A 13799-nucleotide genomic window follows, 5' to 3' on the forward strand; every position below is an offset into this window, starting at 1 on the left:
TACACCAGACGGTAAGGTGGGAGAAACAAGCAGTATAGGACTAACATCATTGAGTGCTTACTATGCATAAGGCTTCATGCCTGTCACATTTACATATCTCTCCTTTGATCCTTACAACATACAGTGGGAATTGATTAATTTATTACTAATCCTCAGATGAGGAAACTGCAGCTCAGAGAGGTTAAGTAATTTACAAGGGAGAGCTGAGAGGCCACCTCGATCTTTCTGACTCCCAAACCCTTATTTATTTTACTATCCCAAACAAAACTGTTTTAAACTCTGGCTGAGCTTTCATGATGTTTCACATTCTTTCTATATCAGGGCCTTATAAGCTTAAGTCACAATAAGAATCACCAGTGAAGAGTGACAACCAGCACAACCATCAGGTTTACAGAAACAAGGACCGCAGGTACTTGGCTCACATTGCAGCGCTGAGGCCCACGTGCACGTCTGGCAGCAGCGACTGACAGACAGATGCTAGATTCATAAAGGGAAGGCCCTAGGGTGTCCTGGCTGCACAAAGGTAGCTCATTAGGGATGGTGGAGGGCTCTTCCTCACACTAGAACACTTCAACCACGGTGCACAGACACTGTCTGTAGCTGTGGCCCCTGGTCAACCAACACTAAATGCCCGCCTACACCTGGCACCGAAGGTTCAAGCTGGGGCCCAGAACAGCTATGGAAAGTGTCTGGGGAATGATTTTAAAGGCCTTCCAGGCTAATTTCATGACCACATGCTTAATCTGAAACTGTGAAACAAGTTCTCTTAGGACCTGAGCCAGGACATGCTCCAGGGCTCTGCATTCTTCTACTTCCTTTTCACCCTTTACCAGTCAGCTGTTTTAACTTTCACTAAAATGACAGCACTTCCCTCTCTAGCTCAGAATAACTGGTGCCCATAAAACCCATTAGGGATACATTAAATACAGCAATGCACATTTAAAAGTGTACACTGAGCCCTAGCCGTTTTGGCTCAGTGGATAGAGTGCCGGCCAGAGGACTGAAGGGTCTCGGGTTGGATTCCAGTCAAGGGCATGAACCTCGGTTGCAGGCTCGATCCCCGGTTGGGGCGAGTGTGGGAGGCAACCAATTGATGTGTCTCTCTCACATCTATGTTTCTCTCTCTGTCTCTTCCCCGCCCTTCCATTCTCTAAAAATCAATGGGAAAATATCCTAGGGTGATGATTAACAATAAAAAAAAGTGCACACTGAGAGTCTCCCAATATCTGATAAAGCCACATCACCTCAACCAGCTACTGAAGCCTCCTGAAGAGACACAGAGGGGCATCTCCTCCTGCTCCCCACCCTGATGGGCAGGCAGCTGGGACACAGGGCCTTCAGGAACAGGAGAGACAACCTATGTTAGTGGCTGCTCCCCACCCTGAGGAGGCCAACCAATAGCACCAAACCTTAAATACATTAGTCAATATTCTTCAACCTAAAGCAATGTGAAGCAATCAAAGTTTTGGACCCCAGCACAGGAAAGAAAGAAGAGATTGGCAGGCAACACCTGAGTGTCAGGAAGTGAAGCCTCCAGTCACAGGGCCAGGTAGCCACCCAGATGGGAGGAACAAGTACAGCTTATGACCAGTTAGGCTCACTGATGTCATACCTTAGGCTTGAGCTTGCTTATTTACCATCCAATGGAAAATCTGAGTGATGCCCTAAAGAAAAAATGTTTTTATTTTAAATGAACTCTGCTAAAACAGTCGAGGCTATGGAGGTAAGCAGGATGGACTTACTGGAGTTTCTGGACAGTTGGGCATCACTGCTGGACTTTATGACGTAGTTGGCAGGAATGTCGGATGTTGTTGACTGGGACCGTTCTGGTTTCACCCTCAGCTTGCTGTGGTTTTCCAGGACTTGAGCTGCAGTTGCCAAAGCAACTTTTGAGTTCAGAGTTTGGAAAGAAGGGGGGGAAATGTCCTCTTCCTCATCATCGCCAATGTCCCAAGCATCACTGGTATTCCGGGCAAACTCATGGAAACTGGAGGCCTTCTTATTCTTCAGAGGAACTGCGTTGACTTTTGACCGTTCTTTAATGAAGCTTTAAGAAAAGAGACACTATTACAAGGAATGGTCTGGCACATCTCACCACTTGCTTAATGTACTACTAATAGTTTTACAAGCGATTGCATACACAATCATTACCTTCTTCAAACAAAAAACACCCATATCCATTCCTCATCTAGATGCCTCTAGACCAGCCCAATGCTTCAGCAGATGTAGGAAGACAGCAACGCTCACCAGCTATTCCATGTGCTCCTCTATACTTCCCAGTCCCCTGGCACTTAGGTGAGGCCACATGACTAGTTCTGGCCAACGGGCTGAGGAGAGAAGTGAGCAGATCATTTCTAAGCCTCAGCATAAAAGAACAAGTGTGAGTTCTCTATACACTTTCTTCTACCACAGTAACTGAGAAGGCTCCAGATGGTGGCGCCTCCCTCAGCCTGGACAACAGTGTGAGTACTGCAGCACAGCCTGCCCTCCACTCCCACCCTAATCCACTAAACTTTGTGTGTCAACCCACCGAAATTTTAGACTTAACTTGTTATGGCAACATAACCTAAACTACTCCTTAGAGTAGGACATAAACTACTGTTAGAATAAGAGAGGTAACTTTAGGTAGACCATAAATAGCATTAAACATTGAATTCCAAAATGAACACGTCGTCCTTTTTTATTCTGTTAAAGTCCGTCTGCTAGCCGTGAGGAGATGGTCTCAGTTTGATCCTAGTCTGTCTATAAGACTTTTTTTTTAACAAAGTGAGGGCAGTGTCAGAACTGACATATTTGTAAAGCAATAGGACCTGGCTTATAATTTAATTAAGATTGTTTTCGTTTTTTTAACAAATATATTTTTATTGATTTCAGAGAAGAAGGGAGAGGGAGAAAGAAACAGAAACATCAATGATGAGAGAGAATCATTGATTGTCCGCCTCCTGCATGCCCCCCACTGGGGATCAAGCCTGCAACCCAGGCATGTGCCCCGACAGGAATCGAGCCGTGACCTCCTGGTTCAGAGGTTGACACTCAACCACTAAGCCACACGTGGCTGGGCTAATTTTTCACTGTTTATTTTTAAGGTTACTTTCTTTTTTTTGGAAAACAGTATTGGTTTTCCATTTATAGAAATGATAAGATTTAAAAAAAATAAATCTAGTTATATAAATAAAATGAGTTTTTTAATGTAAATAGTAATATAGAAAATGATTTTTAAAAAATCATGATTTGGAGAACACTAGATTAACTCATTGAGAAAAGAGCCTAGCCCTAAGAGTCATGTAGAATCTCCCTACTTCCCTGAACTTTTCCTCTGTCTCCTGCTTAAGGTCTGGGTGCCCTTAATCCAGTTCCAGGGGACTGTGGTTGGGACATTTCTAACTCAGTCTTACATAGCATCCCTCATACCCCAAATAGGGAAACAGAGTAAGGCCTTCTGTAAGTTTACGCTGGGGGACTGGAATGCAATGGGTAAAAACATTAAAAAGTCTCCCTGCTTTCCCCAGGAAGGCAGGGAAACTCTAGAGTGAAACGCTGGGCCAGAGGAGCAGAAGTCCCCCATTTCCAGGAGATGTTTCTTCCTTTGGGTAGAGGTGGGTGGTCTAATAACCCACCCCATCTCCCTAGATGAGTCCAATATTTATTCTGAAAGGTAATTGTTATTAACATTGATAAATAAGACTGATAACTCATACAGTTCATAGGAATGTCCCTGTTACTAACATCAAGGAAGAAGTAAGATATCACTGAGGCATTATCTGCAAATATTAGTCTCACACGGAGTAAAGGAAAATATATCACATGAATACAAGAGAGAACACGACATTACAAGATGTAACAGCTCAAATGTGATAAAAACAAGATACCATTTTCTACCCACTAACTTAGCAAACATTTAAAAATGTATTCTCTTCAGCTGACCAGAGTGTAGTGAGACCAGCTCTCTAACATTGCAGGTGGAGGTATATGTTGTACAACCTTCTGGAAAACAATCTGGGAACATATACACTATGAGCCTTAAAATGGTTCATCTCTAACTATGAGAATATAATCAGAAGTCAAACAAAAATGACCTAAAACAGTTTATAATGGTGTTATTGATTTAATCCTTACCTAAGGATATGTTTAGAGAGAGAGGAATGGGGGAGAGGGAAAGAGAGAGAGAGAGAGAGAGAGAGAGAGAGAGAGAGAGAGAGAGAGAGAGAGAGAGAGAACATTGATGTGATAGAGTAACATCGATTGGTTGCCTCAAATAGCGGATTGAAACCGCAACCTTTTTGGTGTATGGGACTACTATCCAACCAACTGAGCCACCTGGCCAGGGTGGTATTATTTATTTTGGTTAAAAACTGCAAATAACATAAATATCTAGAAATTGGAAATGATGAAATAAATATGGTTCAGCCACCAGATGGAATGTATACTGCCAGTGGAAATCATATCTTGAAAACAATCTAAAGAAAGTAAAAATTGGAACCAAATTTATATATTTTAATGGTCTCTTTATTTAAAAATAAAAAAGGAAGAAAACATATAAAAATGCTAACAGTGAGTGCTTATCTCTTGGGTTATGGAATTACAGGTGATATTTAATTTCATTTTTATACTCCTCTGAATTATTCATGTTTCCTAAACTGAGCATATAATTTTTATTATTCAGTGGGAAATTAATGTTTTGTTGGCTTTCATCAATCCCCAAAGTAATAATACTTATAAACCTACTAAATGAATAAGTGGAAATGAACGAGAGTCCAAATCAAAGAAAATGAAACTGAGGCAATGCAGTGCAAATACCTGCATGTCAAAAATCCATGGGGGCCCTTGCCGGGTGGCTCAGTTGGTTGGAGCGTTGTTCCATACACCAAAAGGTTGTAGGTTCTATTCCCAGTCAGGACACGTACCTAGGTTTCAGATTCGATCTCTGGTTGGGATTGTAAGGGAGGCAACCGATCGATATTTCTCTCTCATATCCAAGTTTTCCTCTCACAGTGATGAGTCTCTCTCAAATCAATGAAAACATATACTCGAGGGAGGACTACAAAAAAGAATTTTTTTTAAATCCACTTGAGTCAGAAGGCAAATGACTCCTCTGCAGACCTTCTGAGACTGCCTGCTCCAGCCTCATTATTATGGCTGCTTCTCCTCTGTAAAAGGGTCCAGGAGCCACAACCGCAGAGGCTCCACTGTCCGGACAGATGGGCAGAGGTATAAGAAAGTTCTGTCACCAATAAAATACTGTATAGGAGCACGTGGTTATTATTGCTGCTTTCCTCCTTGGTGGCTAAGTGTACCTCAGGATGGCACATAACAAATCCAACAGCGTGATATGGAGCACTCTGGATCGCAAGGTTAACTAACTACTGTTTTCCTTTCTGTTTGATGTTTCCTAAATACCTCTTGATATTTTGAGAATTCTTTAAATAAACCATCGATTTAAGAAGCTGAATTTTAACTCAGGTCAAACAACTGACTGGATGCTAAAGTCTAACCTTGGGTGAAGCATATGCACACTTGGACTAGATTACAATCTACACCCAGAAATGGGCCACACTGAGGGTCAGGTTCTAACAGACAATGAGCTTCCTCTACAAAGGAGGTAAATTAGCTGAGTGCTGGGAACATGCATATATTTTGCTATATTTTCCTTTATACCTTTTTATACATTTAAAGTATCTACACTAATAAAAGAGAAAATGCAAATTGACCATACCTTCGTGACTCCCAACAGCCAATCAGGAGTGAGTATGCAAATTAACCCAACAAAGATGGTGCGTTAATGTGCATACACAGGCGCCAAGTGACCGGTGCAGGGCCTCTGGGCAATGTGGGAAGGTGGGGCCAGAGCAGAAAGAGGTGGTTCCGGGGCCGGGCCGGCATGGAAAGGTGGTGCCGGCAGCCAGGGAAAGGAAGGCCCATTCTAGCACAAATCTTCGTGCATCTGGCTTCTAGTTTCATTATATTTTTTGAAGCAGGTGAAGATTCAATACAAGTGAACTAGATTAAAAATTGGAATTTACGCAAATACTAGTAAAGGCTTTGCAAATCGAAACAGGAAGGACCTATTCACACACAACAAAGAGGAAAGGCTGCCATTCCCTGTGAGAAAGACATGAGAGATTCAAAGCAGACCATTTTGAGACTGCTAGAAATTATTTTAGGTCTACCTACCCCACAAAACCCAAAACTCAACTAACCAGTTAAAACAGCTCTGTCCTGAGAAAGAGGCCTTTGTGGAGGAAGCAGTTGGTATCAGCTAGAGCAGTGGGAGTCTGAGGACAGAATGAAAGAGGAGAGCGAGAATGAAGGTGTCAGGTGTAACACCAAGAGAAAGCAGAAAACTCTGCAGACCAGCAATAATGATTGGAACATTTAAGGTTTTGAAGATATCCCATGTTCATTAATTTTGTTCTCTCCAGAGGAGATAATATAAGTTCATGCATACATAATGGTTAACATTTATGGGCTATTTACTAGGTGCTAGGCTCTGGGCTAATATTTACATACTAGTGGCCTGGTGCACGAAATTAGTGCACATTAAAAGGGGATTAATTAGAGGAAATAATTTAATATTGCTATTTGCCCTTTCTCTATAATGGAAGTGTCAGAGATGAAAGAAAAGTAGTAAAATGTATATGAAAACCTTCTTCCTGTCAGAGTCTGGGATGCACCATGGGACCCAGAGTCAAGTCCCCGCATGCGCCTCAAAATCGCGTGAGACCCAGACCCGGCCGCTCCCCGCTCCCCTGGGCTAGATCTAGACCCAGCTAGTCCCACCCTTGTCAATCCCCGTCAGGCAGGGGACATAGCATCAGGTCCCCTGGCCTGGCGCCAGGATGGGGGGGCATGGCCTGAAGTCCCCCAGACCAGGGCGAGGGGCATGCCTTGAGGTCTCCCGTCAAGCCCCGCCAGGTGGGGGCATGGCCTGAGGTCCCCCCATCAAGCCCTGCCAGGTGGGGGGGGGGGGGCAGAGCCTCAGGTCCCCCGGCCCAGCACCAGGAGGGGGGCGCAGTCTCAGGTCCCCCATCAAGCCCCACCGGCAAGGGGGCACAGCCTCAGGTCCCCTGGCCCGGTGCTGGTGCTGGGGGCACAGCCTGAGGTCCCCTGTCAAGCCCCGCTGGGCAGGGGGTGCGGTCTGAGGTCCCCTGGCCTGGTGCCAGGATGGGGGGCACGGCCTTAAGTCCCCTGTCAAGCCCCACCTAGTGGGGGGCACGGCCTGAGTTCCCCTGACTCAGCACTGGGGTGCACCTTGAGGTCCCCTGTCAAGCCCCGCTGGGTGGGGGGCACAGCCTGAGGTCTCCTGTCAAGCCCAGCCAGGCAGGGGGCGCAGCCTCAGGTCCCCTGGCCCGGTGCTGGGGCTGGGGGCGCAGCCTGAGGTCCCCTGTTAAGCCCCGCTGGGCGGGGGGTGCGGTCTGAGGTCCCCCGACCTGGCACTGGGGCGGGGGGAGCAGCCTGAGGTCCCCTAGCCCAGCACCAGGATGAGAAGCGCACCTTGAGGTCCCGTCAAGCCCTGCCGGGTGGGGGACACAGCCTGAAGTCCCCTGTCAAGCCCCACAGGGGCGGGGGAGAGCATAGCCTCAGGTCCCTGCTGATTGCTCTGCTTGTTAAGGCTCCTTATGGGAACTTGGCCTCAGCTGTGGGTGCAGCCATCTTTGCGATGGCGTGATGGTCAATTAGCATATCCCTCTTTATTAGATAGGATACCTATTTTCTTATTAAGTCTCATCCATAAGTCTATAAGTACTATTATTATTATTTCCATCCTATATAATAAAAAGCTAATATGCAAATCGACCAAAAGGCAGAACCATTGGTTGCTATGACGCGCACTGACCACCAGGGGGCAGATGCTCAATGCGAGAGCTGCCCTCTGAATGGTCAGTGCGCTCCCACAGGGGGAGCACCACTCAGCCAGAAGCTGGGCTCATGGCTGGGAAGTGCAGCGGTGCTGGCGGGAGCCTCTCCTGCCTCTGCGGCAGCACTAAGGACCCCTCGGGGGATGTCCGTCTGCCGGCTTAGAGGGCACAGGCTGGACTAAGGGACCCCCAACCAAGTGCACGATTGTCGTGCACTGGGCCTCTAGTTTACAGATAAGGAAACTGAGGCTGACTGAGGTCCTGGGCAGGCAGCAAAGTTTGAGTTCAAATCCAGGCCCACCTCACTGCAGAGCCCGCATGCTCTTGAACTACTCCACCTAGAAAAACGGGAGGGGAGAGTTGAGGCCTAGTGGGATCTGCAGCCTGGGAAGAGGAGTTGCCACACAAACTGAGCACGTAACAGCTATCATAGCTCCCAGCGTGCACGCTGATAGCCCTAGCTCTCGTCTGGTAGGAATAACTAAACAGACTGTGCATGTCGGTAGCCAGAATGGATAGCAGTCACTTCTAGGGGTGTGGTCATTGGAGGAGAAATGTCTCTCTTTCCTTGAACTCCAGCAGTCCCAGTAAAAAATCAATCCAGGTAATTCTAGCTTGGGGGTCTCATTTTAACATGATCCAAACTAAGTTATATCTAGCCCAAGGTATAATAATGCCACAGTGTGTCTTAAGGTTTAACCAAGATTATTTAAACAGAAGTACATCAAAGTTACAACCGAACTGGCCTCAGATAGACATCTTCATCATACTGCCTCACAACTGTGCCAAACCACAGTTTAAAAAGCATTTTCATAGATACTCATTTAATCCTCACAACTCTGTGAGCTGAGTCTTATTATTTCTGTTTTATGGATGAGGAAACTAAGGCTCCAAGTTACTTGCCCAAGATCATGGAGCTAGTAAGTAGTAAAGAAAAAGCAATTCAAGAAGTGCGGGTAAAACGAAAACACACAAAAACATAATAAATGGCACATTTGAGAGAAATGTAGTCGTCTGGTGAAGAATAACTTCTTCAGTGTTAACACAGACACCTACAGATATTTTGAAAAGGAGTGGCTACAGGTTATACTGGTTAGGAAACAAAAGTTCAATCATTCTGTAATTTGTCTAATACTACACTGTTTTACTGATATGGCTGTTCACGCAATAGAAATACGATACAAATTTGTTTAGAAAAATAATGTTTGATATTGGTAAGGGATGTGAAGCAAGTGGGGGATTTACAAACAATCAAATAAATCCAGTTATCACAATAGCTAGTGTGGCTCTGTATGAACCAGCATTATACTTGGAACAATGACATCAAGTCAGAGAACAATAAATTTAGAAGCTTGTCATGCCATCAAGTGGGCAATGGGGCCACTCTGCAATAACAGTAGTTTTATATGAGCTATAAAAATTATTGCAGGCAATATTACCACTATTGGTAATAATTTGGCAAATTGAAGTCAATACACACAGACGGGAATGTTACTTGTTCATGAAGTTTGGATGATTGAAGACCCAATGTAAAGGTTTCTGCTGTGATGGCGATTAACCACCCAGCAATTAACAGCAGTCTGAAGTGGAACGATAGTTATATAGTGGGAAAAGTAATAAAAATGTCCCAGCAAAAGTACTAAAATAAGGGCAATAAATGTTTTATAATAATCTGGAATTGTAAAATGATCCAAACCTAGATGTTGTTTCAGGTTGTAGACTATTAATACCAAACCACCACGTGCATGAAAAGGGGACACGATTTATTCAGTGACAATTATATTCCTTCCAAATTGCAGAGCTAGGTGATTACCTCTATTGAAAGTATGAATGCAACTCTGCTGATCAGTTAAAACACTCATGGCTTTATATCACATCACTAACAGGTGGAAGACAAGAGTATATAAAGCTGGCCTTGGCAGTTTGGGATATGGTGATACTACTCAAGACCTGTCTTAAGTACAGAATCAGAGAAAACACAGTTGATGACTGGTGCAGACAAGGTATGGTGACTTTAACCGAAGCATAAAGTGGGATAGTACACTCCACTGCCTTATGTATGGGTAGACAGAGAGATTTACATGTGGACCATGTGCAATGGCAACAACACAAGCATCCCGCCCTGCCCCTGGCTGCTCAGTGCCCACATATGCAAATTAACCTGCCAGCTCTGTTGGGCTAATTTGCATACTCACTCCTGATTGGCTGATGGGTGCCACAAAGGTTCGGTCAATTAGCATGTTACTCTTTTATTAGGTAGATGCTGGGCCTGGCCAGTGTGGCTCAGTAGTTGAGTGTCGAACTATGAACCAGGAGATCACAGTTCGATTCCCAGTCAGGGCACATGCCTGGGGTTGTGGGCTTGATCCCCAGTGTGAGGTACGCCGGAGGCAACCAATCAATGATTCTCTGTCATCATTGATGTTTCTATCTCTCTCCCTCTTCCTTCTTCTCTGAAATCAATAAAAATATATTTTAAATAATAAAATAAAATATACTGGAATGGATCTATTACTAATCAACAAATCCTGGCTGTGAACAAAACTGGCTGCAAGGAACTAAATTTTCAACTATGATGCTTAAGTGATAAAGACCACAATGTCAGGGCTGGTTGGTGTCTCCGCAATTCTCTTGCTCTTTCCCTCCAGTTACAAATAGTTTCTGCATCTTAGTTTCACACTACCACATTCAAAAGCAGGAAATGTGAGCAGAGGCAAAAAGAGGCTTTCTTCACAAAATAATCTCTCTCTGATCAAAAGAAATCTTTTCAAGAACTCTCCCTCAGGGGACTTTCTTATGTCTCATTGGCCAGAGTCCATGAAATGAGGTCACCATAGACCAGTTATTGGGATTACCAGAAATTACTGTAAAAGACATAAACTAATCCAGATACCTGCTCTAAGTATACTGTCACCTTATTAATAGCTGAATAAAATTATGGTTCTTAAAAAAGCAGGGCCAGGAGAGACTGTTGGGTAGGTAATCCACAGTGCCTACTTTACTAGCCAAAGACCAGGTAGTCTGTTGTTGGTAAAACCAGGAAATAGAATTCATTCTACTTAATGGAAATATCACAGAAAACATGCTCTCCTTAAGAGCTAATACAAAGTACACACTAAGAAACATGAAAGAAAAGTCCACTGTCTAAGTGAAGGATTACATTCTTTCATTCCATACATGTTTACTCAGTGCCTACTATGTGCCACATGCTGCTCCCAGTCTGAAGAGTAAAGTGGTGAACAAACAAAGCCCCTGCCCTCAAAGAGCTTACAGTCCAGTGGTTTCTGATATAAAGTTGTTTGTCTTACAGAAAATAACAGCAGTCATACTTCCAAAGTAAGACTGTACTTCTACATACTGGCCAAATTGCAAAAAACAAACAAACAAAAAACAAAAACAAAACATGACCAGGTTGAATTACAGAAAGTTCACCATACATTACACTAAGTTATTTTTTAAATATTAAAATATTGGTAATGTAGCCCTGGTCATTGTGGTTCGGTTGGTTGGAGCATCATCCCATACACCAAAAGGTGACAGGTTCGATTCCCGATAAGAGCACACAGCCAGGTTGCGGAACCTATGATGTTTTTCTCTCACATTGATGTTTCTCTCTCTCTCTCTCACTCTCCCTTTATCTCTCTAGAAAATCAATAAAAAAATAAAATATTAGTAATGTATAGTTGATATAGCACTTTTTTAGGTATTCAAAATACTTCAATGTACATTATCTTTACTTCCCCATTGACTGTGAAGGAAGAATGGGTGGATATTATTTCACAGGCCCTAGGAGGATGAGAACCTAGGTCTCCTGCAGCTCTCAGCTTTTACTACAAACTAATATTTATACTTAATGGAAATAATATTTATACTAATATTTAAGTATAAAGGTACCACATTTATACTCAAAGATAGAGGCCAAAGTTCATAAAAAATCTGAGAAGATGACCCATCTTCTCATTGTGGCTGAGTTGGCCTATTAGAGAAAGTTGTGATAAAGTGATATTTAGGGGTCTTGATACACATCCATACATCTTGGATTTAGCTAGGGTCTCTATTGTGTTTGAAAATACTTTATTAGAATTTTACTACAGAAATAGTCTCTAGGGAGCTTTTAGTTGTATTGTATGGCTGGGTTTCCTTGAATGTGTCAAACAGAAAGAGGATGAGAGGAAAGCCAGCCCTAGAGTTATATTCTTTGTGCCCTAATTCTCAGGGTACAAGTGCACAAAAGGCCGACGACCTATCTATGTTCAGAAGCCAGGAGCCCCAGAAACCACATCTCTTGCTTGAAGGAGGCCCTCAATCATCCAATTTCAGGACAATAGTTAATCAATAAAGACTTTTTCACCAGAATAGAGAATCCAACATCAAATCCTACATAGGGTGTCTCAAAGAAATGTATACACACTTTAATAGCTGATAGCTCAATTTTGAAAATGAAATGTATTTTTTTATTTAAATTCTTTATTGTTTAATGTATTACATAAGTCTCCTTTTCCCCCCATTGACCTTTCCCCAGCTGCCCCCAACCCTCAGCACATGCCCTCACCCCACCTCACTCCACCCTCCATCTGTGTCCATTGGTTATGCTCATAAATGTATTTTAATAAACACTGCCTTTATCATTACTCAAAGTGTGTGTATACATTTTTTGGGGACATCCTATATGTCTACTACCAATGTAGAAAAGAAATCTTTTAAGTGAGTTAATTTCCCACTTAGTAACAGACTGTGTAGAGGTAAAATTATTCATCTTCCGATCCAAAAGAGAGCAGAGGAGAAGCTAGAAAAGGTCAAAGTGAAAAGTGTCATTTCAACAAGGTAGGGGAGTGCTGGGGGGGGGGGGGGGGTGATGAAAGAAGTACTCAAATGAAAGGAAAAACAACTCAACTTACTTTTTGGTGAGCCGAGGGTCCAGAGGAGGGTGCTGTGCTCCATACACAGGCTGGATGCTAAAAGCAAAAAAAAAAGGAAGAGGCTGTCAGGACACTAAAAATGATGGGTGAGTGTCACCTGCATCACAAATTGGAAGGAACTTTGAGAAACAGGTCACCTCCAATAACTGTATCCAATCCAGCCCCAAAGATAGTAACCTACTCTTGAAAAAAAAAGAAAGTCCTTACAACTTAACAAAAGGAAAACAAACAATCCAATTAAAAAATGGGCAAAGGACCTAAATAAACACTTCTCCAAAGAGGACATACAGATGACCAAGAGACATTAAAAAATGCTCAATGTTACTAATCATCAGAGAAATGCAAATTAAAACAATAATGAGGTATCACCTCACACCTGTCAGAATGGCTATCATCAACAAATCAACAAGTGACAAGTGCTGGCAAGGATGTGGAGAAAAGGGAACCCTAGTACACTGCTGGCGGGAATGCAGACTGGTGCAGCCACTGTGGAAAACAGTATGGAGTTTCCTCAATAAATTAAAAATGGAACTGCCTTATGACCCAGTGATTCCACTTCCGGGTATATATCTGAAGAAACCCAAAACATTAATTCAAAAAGATATACCAGTGTGACTCAGTGGTAGAGTGTTGGCCCATGCACCAAAGGGTCTTGGGTTTGATTCCCAGTCAAGGGCATGTACCTGGGTTGCAGGTTCAATCTCTGGCCCTGGTTGGGGCATGTGCAGGAGGCAACCAATTGATGTGTCTCTTTCACATCTATGTATGTTTCTCTCTCTCTCTCTCCCCCTCCCTTCTACTCTCTCTAAAAATCAATAGAAAAAAAATATATTCAAAAGATATATGCATTGCAGCATTATTTACAATAGACAAGATATGAAAGCAACCCAAGTGCCCATCAATAGATGAGTGGATAAAAAAGTTATGGTACATATATACAATGGAATATTACTCTGCCATAAAAACAAATGTAATCTTACCATTTGCAACAGCATGGATGGACCTAGAGGGTATTATACTAAAT

The 13799-nt window shown here is 43.2% G+C and overlaps 1 protein-coding gene across 4 annotated transcripts in view; it reads right to left on the reverse strand.

The window, feature by feature from the left end:
* Positions 1 to 13799, reverse strand: part of TBC1D22B (TBC1 domain family member 22B) — a 76404-nt gene that overhangs the window by 43977 nt on the left and 18628 nt on the right. For 3 of the 4 annotated variants that reach the window (XR_013813989.1, XM_079780632.1, XM_079780634.1), the window contains exons 2-3: positions 12755 to 12811; positions 1743 to 2047 (exon numbers count right to left, since the gene is read on the reverse strand). Coding sequence is in view for 2 of the 4 variants with exons in the window: in XM_079780632.1 (XP_079636758.1) it covers positions 1743 to 2047; positions 12755 to 12811 (362 nt within the window). In the remaining 2 variants the exon portion in view is untranslated. Of the gene's footprint in view, positions 1 to 1612; positions 1662 to 1742; positions 2048 to 12754; positions 12812 to 13799 lie in introns of those variants that run through there. The other variant, XM_079780633.1, reaches the window with a different exon arrangement.

This window comes from Cnephaeus nilssonii, assembly GCF_951640355.1.
Source record: "Cnephaeus nilssonii genome assembly, chromosome: 9".
Taxonomy (NCBI): Eukaryota; Metazoa; Chordata; class Mammalia; order Chiroptera; family Vespertilionidae; genus Cnephaeus; species Cnephaeus nilssonii.